This window comes from Poecile atricapillus, chromosome 29, assembly GCF_030490865.1.
Source record: "Poecile atricapillus isolate bPoeAtr1 chromosome 29, bPoeAtr1.hap1, whole genome shotgun sequence".
NCBI classification, from domain to species: Eukaryota; Metazoa; Chordata; class Aves; order Passeriformes; family Paridae; genus Poecile; species Poecile atricapillus.
The window spans coordinates 3,085,987-3,112,136 of NC_081277.1; the positions used below are offsets into that span (position 1 = coordinate 3,085,987).

At 44.0% G+C, this 26,150-nt stretch overlaps 1 protein-coding gene across 1 annotated transcript in view; it reads right to left on the reverse strand.

The window, feature by feature from the left end:
* EBF2 (EBF transcription factor 2) overlaps nt 1-25,950 on the reverse strand; it is a 121,208-nt gene extending 95,258 nt beyond the window's left edge. The window contains exons 1-6 of the mRNA XM_058859083.1: nt 25,430-25,950; nt 23,074-23,230; nt 22,004-22,067; nt 21,690-21,745; nt 21,242-21,315; nt 15,330-15,398 (exon numbers count right to left, since the gene is read on the reverse strand). Coding sequence (XP_058715066.1) covers nt 15,330-15,398; nt 21,242-21,315; nt 21,690-21,745; nt 22,004-22,067; nt 23,074-23,230; nt 25,430-25,560 — 551 coding nt within the window. The 5' untranslated portion in view covers nt 25,561-25,950. The remainder of the gene's footprint in view (nt 1-15,329; nt 15,399-21,241; nt 21,316-21,689; nt 21,746-22,003; nt 22,068-23,073; nt 23,231-25,429) is intronic.
* Nucleotides 25,951-26,150: the final 200 nt, after the last annotated feature.

A 26,150-nucleotide genomic window follows, 5' to 3' on the forward strand; every position in this document is an offset into this window, starting at 1 on the left:
GCCAAGAACAAGGTTCCTGGCTGAGACAAAACCTTGGGAAAAGGACAGCCCACAGCTCCTGTCAGCACAGGTAAGCAGCTGCTTTGCCTGCTCACAGCAGGAGCTCTGAAATCTGCTGAGCACAGCATCCACTGAGGGGCTTCTGTCAATTCTGCTCTCCCCAAGTGGAGTTTTCAACCTCACAAAAAATTGTCCCTTTTTTTTTTTTTTAATTGCTCTCCTTTGTAGCTGTATTCATTTGAGGAGATAACTTCTACCAGTACAGCCTGATCCAAGCAATAAATGGGAAGACTTTGGGTTTTTAGGTCAGACTCTGCTCTCACAGGCTGAGGAGGGAGATGAGCAAGGCTGGTTCTGTGCACTGGCAGAGGGAGTGAATTCCATTATCTCTGTGTCCTGCTTTGCCTTCTTTACATCCAATCCCTTCCTCCCACTCCATGAAACAACCTCTCACTTCTTCCTCGCTGCCCTGGCTCCCCAGGGTATTTCACCCTGCTCTTTTCCTCAGCCTCTTCAGATACCAATATACAGCAACTGGAGATTCAAAAAACCCCAACAGAATGGGGAGAGATGAAGCTCATTACAGCAAATAATATTAAGTTGGGCAAGGGTGAACCTCTTGTGTACTTGCAAACATTAGAACTTCTTGTACCACTGCAGCACAGGGGAGCTCAGCTTCTCTCCAGCCTTTTCAGGCTGGGGAATTTGGGTTGATCCCTCCTTTGGGGTCCCAGCAGGTCCCTGCCAAGGCCTGGAGAGCATCACTGAGGTGCATTGCAGAAAAGGTCAGAATAACACTCAGATTCAGACTTCCAGTGAGGCTGTTTCTGGGTATTTTTTTTATCCAACTCTTCGCTTTCCCCAGCACGATTTGTGTGCTCCTCCAGAAGGGAGTGCAGGGGAATTTGGGGGTGGCAGGGAGATGATTTCAAACTGAACCTTAAAAAAAACCATGCAGAGCTAGGTGGTGTGAGGAAAGGAAAGAATCCTCTTCCCTCTGATCCATACTTTAGATCTCCCCTCCTCATGTCCCACTACCCCACACACATCACTCTCCCTTCTGTCAGCACTGGGTACTGAGGGGGGGTCTCCTGGAGTTCAGCAATTTTAGGAAGGTCCATTGTGCTGCCACATTGGCTGCAGGACCAATTTTGGACTCAAGGAGTCCACAGCTCAAACCAATCACAGCTGAACAGCAAGACCTTCCTTCTGTGAAATCGAAATTAAAAGGTGTTAGGAGTAGTCATTTCACTCCCAGAGTCTTTACCAATTAAACTGAGTGTTCAATATGGTCAGGCCATCCTCTAATTTGGATTTTTCACCCACCCACATGTCAACTCCAAAAAAAAAAAAAAAAGTCGATTTTAAAAATTAAAGTCATTGTTGCAAGTTGCTCAGCTTAACATAAAGCAAGAGCATAATGAGGGCTACTGGTGAATGCTGCTGCAAGGGGCTGCACAGCCTGACCCTCACTCCTAATCCCCTGTAAATTCACCCCAAAAGTCACGAACTACATAATATTAGTTCTTACAGCCTGACATATTTCCCTGATCTTTCATGGGCCACATGGGGAAACAGTTTTCGCCTGATCTGAATGAAGAAGAAAAACAGTGATCCTAATCAACCGTTTACCCTTAGTGGCTTCCCTAAACAAATCTGGGAAAGAGCTTAAAGGCTTGGGAATATCCTCGACCCTGCTTGATGCACTGTAATAACCCTACCTAATTATACTGATATAAAAACTAATTGGAAAGATAGCAAATGTCAGGGTAAGATGCAAATTGTAGGGTGTTAATTGCTGAACAGGTGCTGGAATAGAATTAAATGAGCATCTTGATTAGGAGAGTGGAAAAAACAAATGTGGACCCCGAAATCAAGTTGGCCACGTGAATTATTTAGCAGCCTCCTCGTAGCAGCGAAGAGGTCGTGTTGATGTGACCCCTGCTTTGTGAGGGGTGGGCTGGCAAAACAATGGTGAACTCCAGGAGAAAACACGGCTTAGGAGACAGAGATGGGACCATGGAACAGGGGGAATTTCCAGTGGGATGAGGGAGGAGGATTTTTTATATAACGAGATGAGGGGAAGTTTTCCATGTGGGTGATAGAGAATCGCTGATCCCACAGAGCCCCTGAATTCAGGGTGTCCCACCTAGTCCCAATGAGCTTGCTGCCATTTACAGCAAATATTTGGGGATATGAGATGTGGGCCAGACAAAAAGGGACTAAAATCCAGATTTTGTCTCTGCCCACAACAGGAATTCCCTCTGCAGCCAGGAGCCCTGCAGGGACACCAACGTGGCAGTAAATTATTTTCACACAGACCCTTCAAAAGCCAGCTCATGTTTCAGTTGCCACTCAGTGCCCAGCAAACAGATCAGATCAAATGGCATCAATTAGAACCAGCAGCCTGGAAATGAGAGACCCCATCGTTAGCAGGGATGATTTGGGGCATTAGAGTAGAATAATTTTCATGAAGGATTTTATCCCTACTTTTTAATCTGAGATTACTTTTTCTTGGTGAAACAATTAGAATGCTGCATGAGCATGCTAATTGAACAGAACCAGGTTTTATAAAGAAACACTTTTTATTTTCAAAGTTTCAACAAGTGACAAAGCCTATTGAAATGTTCTGCCAGTTACGCAAAAAAAAAAATATGAAGAATTCTAGAAGAGAATTTTTAAGAAACTAGCAAAAATAGTTAAATGATTATTCATTTTATGAATAACTTTACACACACCTGTGGTGTGGGGAGAAAATAAACATTTCATTTGAGTCCATTTAATAAACAAACACGTTTCCATGTCTAGCAGTAAATATTATTAGGGACAAGTTGAAATTATTGCATTATTTTAGAAGCAGCTGCAGACTCAGCCTAGAGCAGGACCCCAATTCTTTAGGCACAGTACAAACCCCCTTATTCCAGAGCTTCCCAGAGAGAAAAGATAGAGAAGGAATAGCTGAAACACAAGAAAAGCAGGACAGTTGTCCTGGACAGCCCTAAAATATGAGGAGCATAAAAGAGATATTTAAATTAATACAAGAACCAGATTTGAGGATTTAATGCAGCCAATGAAGCGCAGAGGAGCCACAGCAAAAATGTTGGATTTGGATTTTTTTTTTGGTTACAAACTAATGAACTACACTCTCCTTTTAAATGTTGTATTCCCAAATATTCCTGCAGCACAGTGCTCTGCAGTTGTCTCCAGACTAATTCTCCATGAAATAAAGTTGTTAATTCTCCATGAAATAAAGTTTTACACGTCAGACCCTTTTCTGCAGGAGACAGCACAAAACAGAGCTCACACAGACAATGGGACACGAGTTCCAATATTCCTCTGACACCAGGCACTGGATGGGCTCAGGCAGGAGTGGGAACACGACCCTTCATGCTCCTGACAATTCCTGCAGAGGAAAAACCAACCTGCACAAGGTGACAGCCCGAGTCAGTGACACAGAGACACACAGGGCACACGAGCACAGAGACCTTTTCCCCACCCAAACACCAAAATCTCAATAAAAAACCATCTCCAACAGCAACAAACCTCCAGAAAGGGACATTTTTATGCTAGGAAATGCAAAAAAAAGAGACAAGAAAGCATCTAAGAAATGCAAGAAAGGGACAATGTGCCACTCCAAGGTGTGTGTGCACATGTAGAGGATGTACTCCCTGTGGCAGAGTGATAGGAAGCGTGGCAGGGATGAAATATCTCACACAGACCTTTGGGGACCAAGGGGGATGAATCCCTACGAGTGAAAAGTGAAGATTTATGTCACTGAGAGCTGCCTGCCCTTCTCACCCGGGGGATTTGACACAGCACGGGTGACAGGAGAAGGAGCCACCTCCCCTTCCCAGTGCCCGGGCTGGAGCCTGCCAATGTCCCCCCTGCCACAGCTCCTGCCCAGCTGCCCTGGTTTTAGAGCATGAGCTGAAAAAAGGGTTTGGGCTGGAGGCTGCTGCAGGCACCAACTGGCTCAGGGAACTCCCCAAGCTCAGCTCCACATCTCAGAGGAAACTCAAATCCAGTCATGTCTTGGTTTAACTCCGCTCTTCAGGGGCACGATGGAGCTGAAATGTGCCAGGGGAGGAGGTGATGGTGGCAGAGAGGATCAGAGCTCCTGTGCCAGGGGAGGAGGTGATGGTGGCACAGAGGATCAGCTCCTGTGCCAGGGGAGGAGGTGATGGTGGCACAGAGGATCAGCTCCTGTGTCAGGGGAGGAGGTGATGGTGGCAGAGAGGATCAGCTCCTGTGCCAGGGGAGGAGGTGATGGTGGCACAGAGGATCAGCTCCTGTGTCAGGGGAGGAGGTGATGGTGGCAGAGAGGATCAGAGCTCCTGTGCCAGGGGAGGAGGTGATGGTGGCAGAGAGGATCAGCTCCTGTGCCAGGGGAGGAGGTGATGGTGGCAGAGAGGATCAGCTCCTGTGCCATGGGAGAAGGTGATGGTGGCAGAGAGGATCAGCTCCTGTGCCAGGGGATGTGGAGGCTAGCTTTGGAGCAAGCTGCAGGCCCCATGGCCTGCCAGCCCTGCCTGAGAAGCTAACCTGGGAATTTCATGGGAGGATTCAAAACAATCCTCAAAGACAGAAAACAGCCTGCAGGTGCTGTTTGTCTGTTCCCGTGTTTTCCTTGCAGGAGAAAGTCAGGGGGTGGTGAACCCCACTGACCAATGATGGTGATGTAGCACTTTACTAACCAATAAGAGTTTCCTTTCTGTACTTTCAACGAACTAGTCTATATAACATGGCTGTAGCAATAAACTAGAGATTCTCTCCTGTTCTGACTCCTTTGAGAGTCCGTGTCGTTCTTCCTGCCGTTCCCAATTAGAACGACAAGGGGAGGAGGTGATGGTGGCAGAGAGGATCAGAGCTCCTGTGCCAGGGGAGGAGGTGATGGTGGCACAGAGGATCAGAGCTCCTGTGCCAGGGGAGGAGGTGATGGTGGCAGAGGATCAGCTCCTGTGTCAGGGGAGGAGGTGATGGTGGCACAGAGGATCAGAGCTCCTGTGCCAGGGGAGGAGGTGATGGTGGCAGAGAGGATCAGCTCCTGTGTCAGGGGAGGAGGTGATGGTGGCAGAGAGGATCAGCTCCTGTGCCAGGGGAGGAGGTGATGGTGGCAGAGAGGATCAGCCCCTGAGCTGAGCAAAACCCTGCGAGTTTGGGTACAATCCTGGACCTTTGGGACCTGCAATGAGCTGGGTTGTGCTGCAGGCTCTTATCCTGAAGTGTGCAAAAACCACCCCGTGCTGCTCTGCCAGTGCTGGTGCTGCCCCAAAACAGCTCTGAGACAGCTCCAGCTGTCTTATACACAGAGAAAAGTATATGGAAGCTACAGGGAATTATTATTATTATTATTGTTATTGTAATTTATTGTCATTATTATTGTTAACATCCTTATTAAAGCTTGCTGACAGACCAAAATTCACACCCTGCTGCAGCAATGTTAAAGGAAAATTACACAGCAAATATCTGAGTACAGGAATATTCCTCATAAAAACTCATTCAGGGGTTACAGAGTGATAGAATTAGGATGAAAGAAGTAATTCTAAATTAAGTCCTCTCTGACATATCCAGTACAAGCCTTAACTCTGTTATGGTATTTTATTATTCTAAAGAAACATCAATTTATGAGTGCAGAAAAAGACTGAACTTCACCTATTTTCATGCAAAAATGATGATATATTTGATTGTAAAAATATGTCTAATAATATATATTTATATTATTAATATATTTAATATACAATAATAACACATAATATGAGGTCTATTTTTTAAAATATATTGTATGTATATATAATACATATTTCTCTGTACAAATAAATAAATAAAAATAAATTAAATAAATAAATTAATAAATAAAAATAAAACTGAATGCGAGTTCACACTCACATTCCCCATCCCAGAGATGGTTTCAGTCTCTGCTTCTGAAGGGTTACCACATTTTAGGCAAATTACTGGGCAGGACCAGCCTGTGCTGTTTGGCTGAAGAGGAAGAAGCGACAGTGACACTTTCTGAAGGCACCAAAGGAAAGCTGGAAAATGAGAGAACCAGATGTGCCTGAAGGAATGCTGGGAAATGTTTCAGATAAAGAGGAAAGGGGGGAAAAAAAAAAATATCTTTAAGCAAAACAAGGCAGAGGATAAAGGGGTTTTTTGAGGTTCTGTGTGACCAAGTGACACTGACAACGCCGTAGAGTTTTTCCTCCCCTCCTCAGCAGAGGAATTTTGACTGAGCAGATCCTCTGTCAGCATCAAGGGGAAGGATTTACACTTGGAAAAGTTATGGTTACTTTTCTTCCAGGCCCTGAGCACCCCCATTCCCAAAGAGAGCAGAGATTTGGAAAACCAAATCCAAGCGCTCCTAATACAAATGACAAGAATGACAATTCCAATAAATGCCAATTTATGTTGAAGCACTCCTAATCCAGATTACAGCCTAGCACACGCAAGTTTGAAAACCCAGGGAACTTTTCAGCTGCCATAAATTCCAAGATCATTTCCACAGTAGAAAGTGAAGGTAAAGGGGTGTAAGGAGGCAGAACTCAGCTTCGTCAGCCACCCAAAACTGCACTTCGTGGTTTACAGTCATGAGAACACCAGAACCTCAAGTTTCATCTTTTCAAAAAAAAGCAACTTCAAGATCTGAATTTTCTTACAGAAAGTTTGTGACTGTGAAAGGAAGCAGGAGCCCCAATATCAACGTTTGCAGTTTAATTTTTCTTTCCAGGATTTACTTCATTTAAACTATTTACATCCACCCTTCTTGATGGTGATGCTAGATAATACGAAGTGTTAATTGCTTTGCTGAACCAGGTTCCATTTAAAATAACTTTTTATGGTGAGAAAAACCTAAGCACACCTCTTAAAAATTAATTAAATAAGATTTATAAGACATCAGCACTCAGCTTTAGTTTCTTTATGCCATGAGCTGCTTTCATGGAGTGGCTGTGTCTTGTTTTCAACTGCTTTAAGCACCTTTAGAATTGCCTTCCCTCTACCCAAACACCCCAGGATCTTCCTCTGAGGTTTGGTTTGGAAAAGAACCCACGTGTTCCTGGTTCATGCCAGCCCACCCCGTGTTTCTGTGCCCTCACAGCAGCTCTGGGACACAGAGCAGCCAATTATTTCTTCCTTTTCTGGTACAAACCTCTCCCACTGAGCTGCAGGGATCCAAGACAAGGACCCAGAGGGGAAATGAGGAAGTGGAAAACTTTTCCCCTTGAGCAAAGGAAGAGACATAAGCAGAGAGCAAGGGAACACCTGCAATAATCAGGCTGAAAAGCAGCCTGGTGGTACAATCAGAACACAGAAAGTGAAGAATTCCTTGCACATCCTCAGAGAAAGTTGCCTGGTTCTTTGTGGGAAGCATTGGGAATGCAAGGGAAGGACAGTCAGAGGAGCAGATTCCTGCAGGCTACACCAAAACTGTTGTTTTTATTTTTTTTCTGTTTATATAGATATATATATTCTGTTTATATAGATACAAATAACAGATATATTCTGTTTATATAGGTATCCACTTCCAGAATATTTGAATACAACCTTCCTGCTGCTTCCACTGAAATTAAAGAATAGATTTGCACAAGATAAATACCCAAACCCATAACACACCATGCAAAGGGGAGCTTTGGTGGTTGTTCTCTGCTGGAATAAATAAAAAAATAATCTCATTTAGCATGAGAAATGCCATTTTCTGGTGAAACCAGCCTTATGGCAACTCCTGTCAGCAACAGCCACTGAGAAGGGCAAGGGATTAAAAGCCACCACGGGGAAAGCAGTTGCCATTTGATTTTATTTTCTTGAAACAGCCTTTGTAGGAAGACACCAACTCACAGAGGGAAGAGCTGTTTGCCTAATGGGTTCACAGGCACTGAGACTAAATAAGCTGACTGCTTAAAAACGACTTGAGAGCCACAGTAAAAGATAGAAAATTATTGCTTCCTGTCATGACCAAATATTAAACACAGCACACACCTAATGGCTCTATCACTCCCCAGGGAAGGAGCTTTATGAACAATAAAATCCCAGCAGACCTGCAGTGTTTGGACTTAGGAGCCTCATTATGGGCTCACCGATCCAATACAATTTACAGGCTCCGTGGACTCCACTTGGAGGAAAAGCCACCAAATGTGGGGCTCTAAGTGGGACGCCTGTGGAGCCACGAGCATTTATTTGGGAGGGAAAGTAGCAGAGGAGATGGGGAGAAAAAGGAAAATAATAAGGAGGAAAAGGAAGGATGGCTGGGATGACAGTCTATTAAAGAGCCAGACCAGGGAGGAAGATGAGAATGGGAATCACAGCTGCAGAGGGGAAATGCTGTTCCAGGACATGCTTACATGATCCAGCCTGGAATAGGAGACCTGGGTTCCACTCCTTCATCTGGAGTGTGTCCTACAACCTGTCTCCTACATCCTCTTGGGCAGATCATGTAAGATTTTAATAGCTTTAAAATGACTTATCAGACTGATTTAAGCTTCAGATGCATGTTATGTACTTTCAGTCTCAATCTTTTCTTCACTTCACAAGGATTTGGGGTGATGTTCCAAGCAGGACAAATCATTTCGTGCCCCATCTGAAAGCAGGACACATTAATTGGGAGAACTTTTTCAGAGGTGAAGTAATCAGTACAGAGAAGCTGAAACCCTGGGATGTTTACAGGGCAGAAAATGTGGGAGATCCCACCAGAAACAGATGGTGAAAGGAACACACAGGGAAGGGATGAAGAGAAACAAAAGGTTCAAAAGGAAAGCAAGAGGCAGTAACTAAAAAGCTTAGGGCAAATGAAGTGACAAGTCCATAAAACCAGGTCTAGACAGAGGCTGAGAGGAGTGCAAAAGTGAGAAGGAAGAGTATTTCAGGTCATAAATACACAGAGGATGCTTTCATTAGGATTCAAATACTCTGAAATATTGGCATTTTTATTGATGAGTGCAGATAGAGCCAGGCAAACGCAGACCCAAGGAGTGGAGCTGTGGAGATCCCATGTCACACAATGCTGCTCTACATACCCAGAATTTCTTCTGCGCTGCTTGCACAGTGAATTTATCCTCAGCTTCTATTCCCAGAGGTGCTTTAGTCCATGGGAAACTTGTTTTCCATTCCCCTTTCCACTACTACCAACCTCATTGATTCCAATGGCTCCTTACTCTGCTCTCCGTCCTTCTGAGGTCAGCAGCCCCTTAACCCCCTCACTCACTGTTTACGAGCACAAACTGGACCAAACTCTCCCCATCTACAGCAAAAAGCCTCCATTTAAAAAGAAACAAGGATTCTCCTACACCGTGTGTAAACTTTGCTCCCAGCTTTGCACTGCTCATGCAGGATTTAGCCCGAGCACCATCAGTGTCTTTATCTCAACTAACCTAACAAGATTGGAATCCATTCCTGCTTGTGTCCAAGCTGCTCTAGAGCATCAGGGAAGCTTATCTGATTTATGCAGAACTGCTAAAATCCTTTGGGTCTTGTCTTCATTGGACTTATTTTCATAAGGCTTCCAGGCAGTAGTAGAAATAGTCAGATTTTATTTCTTTCAATTATGTAATGTGCCCTTGCTTAGGCTCAGCCACATTTCCCTCACTGTTCCCAGATCAGGACATGAGCTAACTATTCTAGTTAGAGATGTAGTGGAACTGAAGTGATCAGTTTTGGTGGGCACTCCCACACGTGTGTTCCCTCTGACACATCCCAAAAGTCATCTCTCTGTTCGTAGGGCAGAGATCCCACGGTGACAGCACATGGCTGGGAGAAAACCTGCACAAAATGCTGGTGGAAATAAGTGTGGGTTCAACTCCCCAATAATCTGTGCTTGAAGCCAGCAGTGATTTAAACCCATCTCATTTCCTGCTCCATTCCAGAAGCAGCAGCACCTCCAGCCCAGGCAGCAGCAACCAACAGTCCTGGGGGAGAGAAACGTCACAAATCGCTCCAAAAGCATCTCCACTGTGACAGCGATGCTCTTGCACCTCACCAGAGCATTTCCACACATCAGCTCTGGGCAAATGTGTCTTTGTGTTAGCAGGGAAAGTCAGAAGCTCACACACATGGTTTATAGTCAAACACAGACCCTGTGAATGGCTACAAAGTGCAGGACTGCGATGGGGAGAAAGAAAGAAGCAGAACCCAGGACTGACACAGACCCAACCAGCCCATTCTTCATTTTTCTGGCACACTCAAAAAGATATTTGGGCTTCTTCTGACTCACCAGCTTGCTGGAAAATCTGTTGTCTGTCAATATTAAATGAAAAAGATTAAGTGACACAAGCTACACTCCAGTTTAGTCCGTTTACAAGCTTTAGGTGTTTGCACACGTCAAAGATTTCAAGATGTTTTGGACAGCAGACTAGTAAAGAATTTTCTTTCTGTCTAAAAGAGAGGGGAAAATCAAAAGAAACAAATTAGGCACTAAGAGAACCACTTGTCAAATGGCTGGGATAGTGCACTTTAAGTTACTGACTCCCCACAAACATCCAGTCTACTAAAAAATTCATAAAGAGACAGATGGCACAACAGCAGCTCTTTGCAGGAGAGCAGGGTTTAGCAGTGAACAAAGGACTTTGACTCCCTAGGACAAGGGGGGAGACCATTGTAGGTTTGGGGGGCTTGCAAGGGGGGACTGGGGCACACAGGGAGGAGCTCCTGGTTTCACCCCACAGCAGCAACAGATCCCAGACATTCATTTTGCCTTGGCAGGACTCACAAGGGCCACAGAGAACAGGGCAGAACAGGAACAATCAAACTCTGCCGGGCAGATTAAATCCTCCTGGCAGCAGAAATGTAGAAAATAAACCCCAAAAACTCCAATTCAGGGATCTGGAGCTGCTTTCCACAGCCAGGTAATTGTTAATGCTTTGTATTAAGGGGGAAACTGAGGCACATACTTATGTCACTTTAGGTGACAGGACAACCCAGTGTCAGTGGGAATTCAACCCAGGCCTCTCCAGTCTCACTGTTGTGCCTCTGAGCACGAGGAAATATCCTTGAGTTACCCAGTGGATTTTGGGGTCACCCCAAAAGGGAGGTGCAAGGGATAAAGTCCTTTTCAGATGGCTGAGATTAAGAGAAAAGGAAGAAAAAAAGAAAGAAAGAAAAAGGAAGGCAACAGTGAGACATCTGCATTTGTTTGGAGTTCGAGCCTTCAAAACTAAGGATAAGGAATGAAATGTGTTCTTCTACATTTTTTAGGGAGAGGGAAGTGGAGAGGGAGGGACGAGGGACCCACACACAGAGAAGGTGCAAAGCCCAGCCCTGTTAAGCCTGAAGTGAGTTTTAGTGGGACATGGGGCAGCCAGGGAGAGCTCAGCCTGTTCCTGATGGGGTGGAAACCTCCATCCCTGCACCTCAACTCCACCTGGAGGGATGGACCCCCACAGCACAGGGACATCAGCCAGGTTCTGCTCCTCCCCAGAGAGGCTGACAAACTGCCAGCCGTGCTCAGCCAGGGGGCTGACGTGGTTTTTTTGTTAAATAACAACAAGAGAAGCCTCAGTTTTGGTTTTGCAGCACGCAGCAGCTGATGGAGGCTGCCCTTCACCACCCACCCCAAGCTGGTGCTGACCCAGCTGGAGACCCCAGCCTGCATCCCAAAATTCACTCCAACCCCTCATGCCCTCCCCAGCAACAATCACAAGCAATAAATTCATCGAGTGCACTACACACAGCACTCTTCCCAGGACAAGGAGGAAGAGTTTAGGAAAAGGAGCTCAGTTAAAAGCAGAAGGAATCAGACCTGATGGCTCAGATTCTGCAAGAACCTGAGCGAAAAGACCTCGTTCCCTGAGCCCAAAGGGAACAGAGGAGCTACGAACGGCACACAGGGTTTGTGATCCCAAGTTTTTGTGCTGTTCCAAGGAGTTTCCCTTGTAGGAACAAAAAAAAATCCTGCCCCACCCTAATGATGCTGCATTGTTAATTGAATTAAGATGTTTTGTTTGAATGACATAGAAATTTTGACTGTTTAAAAGGTTTCATTTGAATTACATGTAAATTGCTTTTTGATTGTTTCTCTCTATTAAAAAAGGGGGGGGGGGGAAAGGTAAAAAAAAAAATTTTCAACTTAAAAGCTCATACCAATTCTCCCCTGTACCACAGAGGTTTCAATTAAATCACAGCTTCAGTAAACTCAGTAAAGCATTAAGAGTAACAAGTACCAAAATAACCTCTTCTAAAGAGCTTGAATCTTCAAGAAATACAAATAAAATAAAATTTAAAAAAATCACTGCCATTTGATGAATTTATATCCAAAACTACACTACTCACCTACAATGAGAGAAAATTTGCAGTAAAGTGATTAATTAAATTCATTTGTATCTTCCATGACCTCTTCATCCTAACACCAAGTTTCTTTTTATTTTCATAAGCAGGATAGGAAAGGCAACAAACTGAGTAATTCTCACACAAGTGTAATAAAATAGAGTTTTCAGTTGGAAGTGCCATCGTCAGAGGAATGAGCTTCCACCCAAAAGTCCCCCAGCCCCTGCACCTCCTGTCCCTGGGATTTCCAACAAGGAAACATAAAAATCACTCTCCAGCTACCAGGAACATCAAGAGCCAGCACTTCAGCCATGGAGGGTGGGGGGGAAGACAATATTTACATTTTTGATGTCTCTTAAACCAACCAGTTCCACAAAAGGCAGAAATCCAGGATGGATCTCCCAGAGCTGGGATCCACCACAGGAACACACCAGAACCAACTTGCTCTGACTAATTCTGGTTGTGCACACAGAGTTAAAGTTTGCTGTGACATTTTGAGCATTGCTTGTGGCTCATGTTGTCCAAAGCCTTGGAATGTGAGTGCTTCTGGATTAAAAATTCAATCCCAGGTCCTTCCAGCAGAATTCCCAATTTTGGAATAGCAGCACTGCAGGATCTGAGCTGTGCCATCCCTGTTAAATCAGAGGCATCGCTCTGAAATCAAATTCTGACCAGAGTTACACTGGAATTCTGGCTCAGAACATCACAAGAACCAAAGTATTCCAATGTATCCCACAGATTTCTGCCAGCAGGAGAGGGCACACACTAAATTTTAGGAGAGAAGTTCCCTTTCATATGGAAACGTTCTCATTTCCAAGAGGGAGTGGAAAAATAACTGCAAGGGCCTTCGGATCTAAATCCAGTCCCCAGAGCAAAGGTCACTGCAGAAATGTTTTATTCAGCATCAGAACTTTTGGAATTCTTTCAAGGAGAAGAAAAAGCCCAACAACAACAACAGGGCTGACATTTTTTTCCCACTAAACTATTTCTTCCTTTTTAAACAGGGATACAAATCCCCAGGATTTGGTGAACACCAGTGAATTGTGTCTCCCTCCAGCACACAGAAGGCAAAAATGTGGGGAGAGAAACAAATAAAGGGGAAATCACTATATTGGTGATGGAGTTATGGGTGAACTCAATGACCCTGGGGACCTTTCCAATCTCAAAGACTCTGGAATTTTATTCCATGGAAATTCTGTTTCACTTTGCCCACCCTGCTTAGACCCAGCTCTGCATAACACAAAGGTGTTCCTGCAATTCTTCTGTCTCCATTTTCCTTTTCTTCCCTCTGCTCCTTTCACCAAGCCAAGCCTCCTTCAGACTGCAGGGCAGAGCCGGGATAAATTCTTCTCTCCGGTGCCTAAATCCAATTTAGGGACTGCCTTTAACACCAAATGGAGCAGCTTTATCAGGCTGCACCTGATTTATTTCCCTCACCAAGCTCCAGAGCTCTCCTGGAATGGAGACACACACGAAGGGAAGGAGCAGCACACAGAAAGGAGCTGCCAGGCTGAGCCTGGAGGATGCTTCCACGCCAAGAGAATCCCTGCTGCTCTTAGCTGGGCAGGTAGGAAAAAAGTTCTGGGCTCAGAACAAATTAGGAGAGGTCTAGATGAAGTTAGGAGAAGTCCTGGAGCAAAATAGAAAAGGTTGGGACTCGCTGAGCATGACAGGTGACTTATGATGCACGTTTCACACGTGGTTAGAAAGAAAAACCCTCTTCTTCCTCATAGGTTCCTTTTAATTTGATATCAGCAGACCCCAAAACCCCCCAAGCAAGCCTCAGAATTGAGGACAGGCAGCTGGCTGAGGATGACAAATTCTGCCTCTGCCAAGGTCTCAATCCAGGGGCAAATCCAGGGCCTTCCATCCTGAGCTGCTTCCCAGAAAATTCAGACTTCAGGCTGGAAAGCTCCCAAATGCACATTCATACCGAGCATCCACACAGCCAAAAATAAGCTTAAAATTTCATAGGAAAGGTCAAGATGGCACATCCAGGACTTCTGCTCCCCAAAGATTTCACTGCAGCTTCCAGCTCTGGCCCCAACCACAACTTGTGAGCACAGAATTAAAAGGGAAAACCATGGGGGTAAAGGAGAACCCATCACCTCATCAGAGTTCCAAAATGATTTAGATTAACTCTGTGATGGGGGGAAAAAAAAAAAAAAAAGGAAATTATTCCAGATCTTTATTCAAGCCAGCTTTACTGCTCTGAGTGCCAAAATAAGTCCACAAGAAAGACTGTGACAATAAAACTTATTAGAAAGGAGCTAGAACAGACACAGATAGGCATAAAAAGTGACTAAAATCAATCCACTCCAGCACCAGCTCTTGTAGCATCTGCTTCAGGGAAAAGGAACCCTTTAACAGTTACTACAGAATAATCTGAGGGGAAACATTTTCTTCCTGGCTTTTCCTTATTTACTGTTCCCCTTCTGGAGCCCTTGAGTGTGCTCCTTTCTGAAGCAGCTCTGCCTGGTTTTATTTTCCCTTTTGTTCAGCCTTGCTGAACTCCAGATTTCAAACCCTTCCATGTCAGTGGGTTCCACAAGGAACCCCCAAATGCACACAATTTTTACAGTGCCACTTCATGGTTTAACAGACTACTGCTCTCCCCATTTATCCTGCTGACCTAAAAACAGCAAAAGAACTGAAACCTGGAGCTGAAACTGAGTAATACATGAAGCTGTTCTACATAAAATTGCTCACAATCCCCAACCTGTCAGATTTAATGTTGCATTTTGGCCTTTTTACCCCTCCTTTTCTCCCCACATCTCTACAAAAATATTGTTCATTTGTTAAAGACCATTCCTGAAGCTGCCAGGTTGCTGGAAGCTTTATCTGTCTCAGTAAATACAGTTGGATCCCACCCCTGGTGAGGGGGGAACGTTCCAGGTGCACACATGGGATATTTGGTCACAATAAAAACAGAACTGCATTTAAAAAATAAACATCAATTTTGTCAAGGTCCCCAGATGTCAGGCACCAACAGATAACCAGCAAGAAACAACCTCAGATCATTCCAAGTGAAAAACAACCATTTTGGGGATGCTTTTGCAGGAAAATGAGGATTCATCTCCTACCTGTCAATGATCACAGGGTCGGATGGAGTCTCATTCCTGTTGCCACAACTTTTCTTCTCACAGCACCGGCTGGAGAGGGAAAGAAAACCAAAATTAAAGAACCACTGGGACAGTTGAGAGCAAGGAACCAGCTCAAAGTCTGTCAGAAAACCTTTGGTGCTCAATATATGCTGGAAGAGTAAAAATTCTGCTTTCCAGAAGGGAAAATTGAGGGAATTGGGTGCCTAAGTCCTGGCTGGTTCCAGCTGGAGTTTGGCACTTGGCTCCCTGTAATCCATTCTGAATTACCCAGCCAAAAATGAACAGCAATATGGCCCCACTTGAGACTGAGGTGATATTTATAAAGGTCTAATAAGTGATTAACAGATGCCATAATGTCATTACAGGCAGGACCAAATGGGTTATGTGGGGTTAAAAGTCCATCAAAAGGTGTTAGAACTGACTATAAGCAACCTAATGGTTTGGGATATTCCAATAATATTATTTTCTTACCTTACTGTATTTTTTTATTAATAAATATCTAAGTTTTATATGGTGACTGAAAACTTCAGCACTCCATGAAAAGCCAGAAACTGAACATACTTAGATCCTACAAAGGATCTGAAGAGAGGCTGGCTTTTGCAATTGTTGCAGTGATTAACCCTCAGGATTAAGCATTAATTAATACACATTCAATGATATTAATTATAATAAATAATAACAAAAATTTTAAAATCGAGAGTTCATTATTTTATTTCCATTGTTATAATCACTGACATGGGTGATGCTCCTAGCACACACAGTAGTTGAGTACCAGGAGTTTAACAGATTTTAAAAATATTCCTTGCTCTGAAATCCTCACTTTTAATAACCTGAAGCAACAGAGAAGATTTAAGCTGTTTTCACTCTCAGATTTTTTGTTTCAGTCAAAGTCAGCATGGGATGGGGAGAATGGAAGCACCCAAAACTTTAAAAAGTCTCTGTCAGAATTCCCACATCCCTCAAAAGTCACCAGATCAGAACTTTCCAGAAGATGTTTCCCACATTCTGCAGAAATTTCTGTTCAGATTTACACACGTGGGATGGAGAAATTTTGGTGGGTTTTTGTACAGGGGTGCTAAATACATTCTCAAAATTCTCAAGCATTCTGAATTCAGTTTTCCAACTGGGGAGCAACTCCAAGCAGAATAAAATAAAAAATAAATTTAAAAAGTAAATAAATATTAAAATAAGAAATAAATAAAATACTTGAATTCATCAAAGGCAGAATACTTAAGCGGGGATGTTTTTCTTGATATGCCTAAAATTCAATTATAAATGCCTAACATGAGCATTTAGATGAAAAAAACCTGTTTCAGCTATGAAAAATCCCAACATTTCCTCCAGTTTCCAGGAAGTTCCTGCTCTGGGGCTGGAAGTGCCCAGCCAGATGAACTGGAAGGAACAGATCTGTTTGAATAGCAGCTCTAACTGTTTCAACATTCCTACATCCCCCTTGCCTCAAACCTGCACTTATTCATCAATTCTACTCCTTTTAAAATAAAAGGATACACTAAATATTTAAAAATCCCTGGGGCAGCCCCTGTAGCTGCTGTAAGTTGTCATGGCTCCACTGACTTCAGCACAGCTCTGGTAATTCACACCAGCACAGAAAATCACCCTCCCTCCTTCTCCCAACTTTATTTTGAGTGCATCTTTTATGGATTTCACTGCCTAATCCGTGTTTAGAAGGAATGGAGTGGTTTTATACCAGGAGCCAAGATGGGAGATGCTTTCTAAAGGAGAAAATTATAATAAACCCCCCACAAAAAAGAGCAGAAAATCCTTTCAAAGGAACATAAATTTGGGATGTACTTTGACGTGTCCAATCTAGCAACACATGGAAAATAACATTTGGAATAAAATCTCTGCTGCTTTACAGACCATTATAATAAAGCAAAAAAAAAAAAAGGAACCCGGTTTTTAAAATATTTCTGTAGTGATTCCAGAGTGTTTTAGGGTGAATTCTGTGAGATTGAGCACAACGTGGCTGGGTTAAGAAACAAGCACATATTGTTTTATTTCTATTTCCACAATTACTGCAGTTCTGAACTTTATGTTTGTAATACTCAAACGTTTTCCCTCTAAACCTGTGGCTTGCAGCTAAAGTTCTCCAAATATTTTACTGATATCGACATTCCTATCACAGCTGGGGAAAGATCTTTGTCAGTGATAAACTTTTTCCCCTTTGACCATGGTATTTTCTGAGCCCAAATATATGAAATAAAATCATGATGAGGGAGAAGAGCCACTTCCAGTGAAGGACTTGTTTGCACAAAAATCAGAGCGGGGACTGAGGATGTTTCAACCCAACAGTTCAGCAAAAATACCTCTTAAATCTTTAAACCCCCATTTCCAGGTGTTTTGCCCCATATCCAAGCACTAACATTTCCACTTGGTTGGTTTCACAAGTTCCAGTTTCAGACCAAGCCCAAACCCCCAGACTCTGGTGCTCCAGGATCAAGCCTTCAATATTCTCCTCAAGCAAATTATTGGCATAACTTCAATATTTACACTTCTGCTACAGCGTTGGGCTGGGGACGCACCTTTAGAGATGCTCATCTGCTTAGGACAAGAATATCAAGGCTTCAGGTGATTTTCTACATCTTTTGTTGTTCTACTTCCCCCTCTAATTAGATCTACTTCAGGAAAATGATGGTTTATGTTAAGAATGGCCCAGAAAAAGCTAAAACCAAACCCAGACAGCTCCCAGAGACACCCCCAGCCCTACAAACTGAGCACCCCAGAAGCCAAACTTCCATCCTCTCCCCTCCTCGAGCTTGCCTAAGACCGTTTTCAAATTAATCCTCCAACTTCCCTCCCCTCACCCCAACACCAAAATTAAAAAAAAAATTAAAAAAAAAAAAAATCTGTCTCTAATTTCAAACTCAAATAAGCTCACAGCATGGTGGCCTTTGTTTTGTTTTCTTCTGCCCAACTCCTCCCTGCAATTGCATAACAAAAGTGTCTAAATTCACACCATCTGGCCGATAAAGACACGGGCCCCAGTGGCCGCCTGGCCCAGCTGATTAGAGCTCCCGTCTAGTCTGAGCCTTGTGGCGAAAGTCACAGCTGTGGGGCTCGCTCCACTCAATACAACTCTGTTATTAGCCAGCTGTAGACCCTGAGACTACTTCTGTTCGAATTATAATACCTTTTAACCCTCTGAGCATTGAGGGCGTAGGGGGTTGCTGGCAGCAGCATAACAACGAGTTTCCTCTTAGAGGATAATTGGAAGAAAAAGAAGAAGAAGATCTGGGAAGGAGGGGGGGAATTATGCCAGGAGAGGAGGGTGTTTTACCTTGATTTCCAGCCCTCGGGATTGTGTTATTCCACACAAACCCACCTCTTAGGAACTGTTCCTGTTAGGCCATAAGAAGGCAAATGGAAAAAAAAAAATGAAAATTCAGATTGGGAAAGAATAAAATCGAGCCTCTCACTGGAAGCACTGAAAGCACTGAAAGCACTAATTATTGAGAGCTGAACTTTCAATGGCTATGACAGATTGGTGCAGCCGTATCAATATTTAGACAACTTTCCTGCTAAGCAGGCATCTGTCACTGTCTGAGGGAGAGACGGGCAATTTCGGAGGCGCTCGTCTCCACGCAGCAAAAAAATATCTCCGTGTGTGGTTATGTACAGAAAATTCCCTCCCAATAATCCTGCCTTCAACTAGGGACGACTGGAAGAGGAGCAGAAAGACAGACAGACCCTTCTTGTTTTTCTTTTCAAAAGCAGTAGGCATCAATTTCGACAGCAGAGTGGGTACAGTGCATTAAAATTTTATATACTGTTCCTAATGCAAACTAAACTAGGGGCTTTAAAAATTGATGCTGCCACTTAAGCAGCACACAATGAGGAAGATTTGATTATTGTACTTAAAAGAAATAAAATAAAATGTCAAGTTTAACTAGAGTTGGAGCCATTCCCCTGGCATTATTCAAAGTGATGTGTGTAATGCCTCTTCAGAATACACAGCATCCTGCTCGGAGATACTTCAGGAAAACACGACATTTAAAATCAAATGTCTTCATTAGGTTACAGAGCGCCTTTGATTCCCTTCACTAATCTGTGTTTTACATGGGAAGGACGTCCCTGAGTTGTAATTCTTCCTTGGTTAATCTATCAAGCAGCAGAGCTGAGAATAATCAGAATAATGGCTTAGATTTGTGCAACGCTACCTTAAATCAAGCACGGAGGAGGTTTGCAGGCATCACTGGAGCTCAGAAATATCAAAGCTGAGCAGAGCATTTGATACCACAAAGGCAGGGAGAGGAAGCAAGGGGAAAGCCCAAATTAATTTTGAATCAAACAAATCCATTTGGATCAGAAGGTGCTGAAATACTTGAACTTCCAAACCAGAGCCGTGCTCTGTGCAGGGAGAATGGAGACAAGAAATGGGCTCACTGCTCTTGTGTTATCACCAACCACAGCCCAGCTGCACAAGAAATCAGATTTTTCTCCTCATATTTTCACCTGGTTACAGTGAAACCTTTCAACAACGTGGATACATATATACATGTATTTATATACATACATATATATATATATATATATTTATATATAATTACATATGTGAGTTCTAGATGTGCCAGAAAGTCACTTACACATCTTTGATCTTTGCCACTACATCACCAGCTCCTTGTGAAGCCCATCCAATTCAGCCCTCATATGTGATATACATTGGTTTTGGGCATAAATATGAAAATACTGGTCAAAAGCTCATTTCCTTAATTAATGAGAGCTAAGTACAACAGAGATACAATACATTGGTTTTGTACTGAACACCTGATTCGTAGCATATTAAAAAGTAATGGAATTGTTGACATAATTAAGTACTGAAACTATGACTTCCCTTTGATAAAAATTCTGTCCAAATAAGCTTCTCTCACTGCTACTTTTACTTAAAAGGCTTCTTTACAAAAAATAAACAAACAAAAAACCCCCAAAAAAATAACAATCAAGTAGCAAGCTGCACGATTAAAAGAAGCAACACTGATTCCAACAGCTTAACCCTCTCCCACTGACACAATAAATCACAAACTGTGTTTAATAAAGGTCACAAATGGGTTTTGCCTCTTGTTTTATGAATGTTCTATGCACGTTTTAACACATTTTAATATAAGAACATTGACTGTTTGCATTATTATATGTATTGAAAAAAAAATTTAATTACCTGAGAACAGGAGAAGTAATAAGTTACCATGGAAGCACGACATACATACATAAGGTACATGTAAGTTCAGACTTATACAAAAGTTATTAAAAACATCCTCGAGTCATTTCACCCTCTAATTTATAAATTTAAATGCTAAAAATAGTGGCTGGATTTTTGTTTTAATTAAAAAGTAGAAGGCCCCTAAACACTGTTCACATGTATAGAAAGGAAGGGTTTAAGGGATTTTTCTTTTTGGGGTAGAACTGCCCCAAATTAAAGAATATTAATGATACCACATTAATTAAGGAAATTAAAATAGTTTACCAAAGGAAATTACATGAAGACCATCTTGCAGTTTCCAGGTAAAAATATAGAAGTGAAACTGCTCTTTCTTATAAGGTGCAGAGAAGTTTTATGAGCGATAAGCACATAAAAGTCTCAATTTAAACAACACATGCAACGGCCTACTTTAAACAAAAATAGTGCAGCTGTGGTTGCTGAACCTCCTGCAGAAAAACTGAATAAAAAAATAAAAAAAAACAGAAATCCCCCCCAAATATCTGTTTTGAACCCAAGCAAGAGAAAGAGAAAATCTTCCTACACAAAGACCCTCTGTGAGTCAACAACAAAATAAACAAACAACAAAATCAAACTCTCCCTAGCTAAAATTTCCTTGGAGAGGCTCTTCCAGCATTTAGGGAAGCTCACAAGCAATGTGTTAATAAATTCATCTTACCTGCACATGACCTCGTGGGTGAGCAACACTCTGCACATCTCGGGGTTCTTGTTCTGGCCTTCGTAAGTTATGGGCTACAAAAATTAAGAGAAAGGGTAAGGCAGGAGCATCGGGGGTTATTTATTCCTTAGGATATTCAGATGTGAGGGGAAGGGATTTTAGCACTGCTCACCATTGCCTGTAAATAAACACCTTCCCCTTTTTATGTGCAGGGAAAAGAGCTTTACATGAAAAACGCTACAAAGTGGATAAAACCCTACAATCCATGGAAGGGGGGAAAAAAGAGACTTAAGAGCACAATTTTCAATTACCCTCCAAAACAGGTCTGCAATAGAGCTGAGTGAGAAAGCAGAGTGAAGCAGAGAAAGGAAAACATGCGAGGAAATGTTGAGCAAACAGGAAGGATGAGGTGGGACAGGACAGCCTGGCATAGATCAGCCCTGCTCACCTGCTTGGTGACAGAATCAATGAGCCTCACATAGAGATCCTGTTCCGTCCTGACACCTAGAGCGAGGGAGAGCAGGGATAAATAACATCCTGCGGGCATCTTGCCCTAAAAGCAGCACAACAAACCCATTCCACACACCCCCGGCATCCCAGGTAGTTCTTTTTCCCCAAGCCCACGGAAACTCCAGGGCCCATCCCTGCACTGAAGGGGCCTCAAAGCAAGGGAATTTCAGGATATTTTGGAAATCACAGCACCTCCAGCCAGCCCCTGCCTCGCTGCACAGCCCCCAGGAGGTGCCAGGGAAGGGCACTCACCGTTGCTGTAGAGGAGCTGGAGTTTGTAGTGTGTGCCGTTGTTCGTCTTCTCATTGCCTTGCTCCTGAAAAGGAATTTGGAAAAAGGGAAAAAAAAAAGGAAAAAAAAAAAAAAATCCTTCCAGAACTTACACTTGGCACATTTAAAATGCAAGAGCTGATAATCATGATGGAAGTGACAACAAAGTTCATTAAAATTCTAAGAGGTGAATCCACTGATTGGGATGTATTAACCTTCCGAGTGACCCAGGACAAACTACAAAATACTGCTGACATCTTTTCCTGTAGGAGTTCAAGAACTTCTTTCCCACTCTTATTTGCCATTATGCTCTCAACTTTTACAAGGCAATACATCCAGAAGAATTTATGCATTTCAAATCAGTTAATATAACTGATCAGTTAATATAACAATCTGCTGATTGACAGTGGGAAAACAAAATAGCTTTTGATTTTACTGTGATCACTGCTTTGCAATAGTGTTACTTTGAGTCAAAATTGATATTTATTTCCTGAAGGTTGTGGTACAGGGATGTTTCTTAAACTTTTTTTTAAATGTAATTTCCTATAAGATAATTATTTATGATTCACAGTTCAATAAAAATCTTGTTCATGGCTAAGAAAGTAATTTAAAAAATGCAAAGTGGTCAAGACATGGAATTAAAATCCAAAAGCAAATGCTTTTCAAGTCCTGCCAGTGACTTTGGAGCCTTAGGAAATACATATAATCAAGCTCAACGATAATCTGACATATCACAGGTCAGATTCCATTTCTGTTTGGGTACTAATAAAACCTGGCAGATGTGGGAGGTAAAAAAGAAAATAAATTCATTTATCCCCCATGAATTTTATTTATTTTAATTTTAGTAGGTGAATGAAATTCCTGATACAGAGCAGAGGCTTCCAACCCTTTTTAACTACAGCAGCTACAGCTCTACCACAGCACCTGAACCCTGACCAAACGACGGCTGGATTTTATTAGGGACAACAGGTATTAGAAGTTGGCAGCTCAGCGGGGGGAGAAGATAAAAATTGGAGAGGAAAAAGAGGAAGAAGAAGAGTAAGAAGCCTTACTTTATCATTTTCTACAAAGTCCACAAAAGCTGTCCTCTCTATTTCCACGGGCTGCCCCTGTCTGTCGTAGAGAGCCAGAACAAAGTGAAAGAAATTGGATTTCCTCAAGTTGGAGGGTGGCTGCTTTTCAAAGTGGGCTCTGGACAAAGCTACTCCGCTGTGGAGGAAACACACGGGATGGGGTGAGGGGGGAGAGACAAAGACATTACCAGGTTGTGCAGCAGTAAAGGCAAAACAACAAGAGAACAGGCAGAGCCCGCTCGGGCTGCCCGGGCACCGCCGGCCGATGCTCGCTGGAGCCCGGCTCACCCCGGAGCGCGGCCCCGCTCCCTGCCAAGCCCGAGGACAGCGCCAATCCTCAGACAGGGGTTAGTGCTGAGGGCAGCGGCTGCTTTCCTCCCTCCGCTTATTTCCCCGCCTGTCGCGGCTCCTCGCCGGGGTGCAGCGGGCTGGGAAGCGGCCGGAACGTGTCAGAGGCTCTGGAAGCGCTCTCTGCGCATCCCGCTCCCTTTTCCTGGAGGGGAAAACAAGCGACCCTAAAAAATCTTTCCTGCTGTCAGCTCGGGGCACCTCGGTTTTGGTGAGAGACAATGACTTTGGAGCAGAGCAGCGACTTCCCCCGGCAGCGAAGTTTGACTTCAGTCGCTGACTTACTTAAACCGATCCCTGCCAATCGAATCTCTGATTTAAGCTGAAAGAATTTAGTCTCGGGTTAACCAGCCCTTGCGAAAGTCTGACTGCAGAAAATGTTGTGATGATTCCCACGCATTTCCCGGCTTGGGAAGACTCAAATGCTTCTGTTTACCCACAATATCCGTGACTGCAGCTTTATTTCTTCGTGAAATTAGTTGTGGTTCCCTCTCCCTAAAGCAAATTTCTACTTACTGCGAAGAAAATAGGTGCACACGAGCACCTCCAAATTACTTAATAGACAGATTAAGCCTATGTGCCAGATTAGTTAAGAGCTGGACAACTTTGGGTATTAGTCCCCAGAATAGCTCCACAGCACTGGCAAAAGTATTTGACTCTTTCGGGGAACTACAGATGTTTTCCTTGCCAATGAGGTACGGTGTGAACTCACCACATCCGCCACGGCTACACCTAGCTTGGGGCTTCCTCTCGTTCTGCGTGTAAAAATTGGGATTTATTGGTTTCTTAGGAATAGCTGGGAGAAAAACCTGGCGATGCCAGCGGGCAGCACAACACGGCTGCACCTCCACCGCTCCCGTGGAGCCTTGTTAGGAGCTGTTTCCTTTTACTTTCGATTTCCTCAAGGATAAACCTCTTCCCCCCCCACCACCCGTATTTATTAACGCTCTATCGACATTCATAAAACTCTGATAACTCCTCCCATGGCTCTTGGAAAACCTTGCTGCCGGATCAGGCCGTGGGTGGGGGCATGGATGTACAATCTCTAAACCGTCCCTGTTTCAGCTGAAGTCCCCTCTGCTGTTCCATGCCCTTCACCTTGTCTCTAATACTAAATAAAATCAGGCTTATCCCCGGGGGTGCAAATTTACCCTTTCCCGACGCTACTGCTTTTTTTTTTTTTTAAAGCGATCCAGAGAGCAATGAAAACAAAACAAAAAAAAACCTAGAAGAGTTTTCATCGTCTTACCCCTAACGGGAAGAGACTGGGATAAGTGTCCTGTGCCGACTTGGCTGGGAAGAGAAAACAAAAGGGGGGTGTAAAGGGAGATAAGCCGCCCAAAGAAGCGGAAAGCAACCAGCCAGGCCCCAGTTTCGGGGTGTTCAGATGCATTTCGGCTCAGCACAGAGCTCTCGGATGCTCGGGCAGGTGCTCCAGGCGGGCGGGCACGGGATGCCCGCGGGGATCCTCGGTGTCCGTGTCCTCCCCTGCTCCCTCAGCCCCTGCTCTGCCTGCCCTGAACCCGCGGGTGAAGATTTCGGCGATGCCCACCATGAATTAAGCAAAACAAGACGAGCCGGAGGAGCGGGGGTTTGACATCTACATTTAAGTTCATTCTAACTTGGTCCCCTTCCGTTCGGCTGTGTAGCCCAGGGAGGGGTACCCTGGATCGCTGGGAACAACCGATCCAGGGCCCCACACACCTTCCTGGGGCAGAAAATAAGAGGGTGATCCCATCTCGCTGTCATCTGAGCCCCGCATTGGGTTTTAGGACTCCTGATGCTCTCCGGTTTTGGAGTGCTGCTGCCTAGCTCTAGCTCCAACCTTCACTTTTCGCTGACTGGAGGAGACCGGGAGGGAGACAGAGAGGAAAAAAATATAATTTAATATCAAATGCAAACAACAGGGCATAAAGAAAAGCTTTGCTTAAAAAAAAAAAAAAAAAAAAAAGCAGGGCAAAAGCGGGAGAGAAATAGGCACGGTTACCTTTGTGCTGCTACGTTTGCATCCACAACCCCAACGTTTCTGACCCAGGACCTGACGGAATCCATCTCAGAACCTAGAGATTTATCTTTCAGAATTGGTCCTCTTCCTAACGTATCTTGAATTCCAAACATTTAAAAAGTCTATTCCAACTAGCAACAGTTTCCTTTGGGGAGGTAAGGAAGGAGGAAAAAAAAAATAAGAAAAAGAAAACGACGCAGCCTTTGAATCTGACACACAAATCCCAGGAAAGTGAAGTTCAGCTTTAAAACCAACTTCTTCTGCTTTTTAACGCTACGTGTTTTTAATGCCTTCAAACGGAGAAGAAAGTTTTTCCTCTTGCCAAGTAAAAGTTACGCTGCTTCAGCCTCGCCTGGCATCATCATCCTTCACACGCAGGCGAGAGAGCCGCATCCAGAAACGGGCCGCTAAGGAGGATCACCTGTTCCTCAAGCAGACAGCGGAGAGAAGGCTTTGGCCGCAGGCTGATCCGGGAGGAAGGCAGGGGAGAGCGGCGGTGAATGGGGACGGGAGGCAGGGACGGAGCGGGGCAGGGACGGAGCGGGGCAGGGGCCGCTCCCACCCGCGCCCAGCCCGGCCCTTCCCGCGCCATCCATGGCTCGCGGGCGGCGCGCGGGGGGCGGGGCCCCGCGCCAAATAAGGACATCTCATTTGCATCGCGCGCCGCCATTGGCTGAGCCGCGCGGCCGCGCTCCGCCCCCTC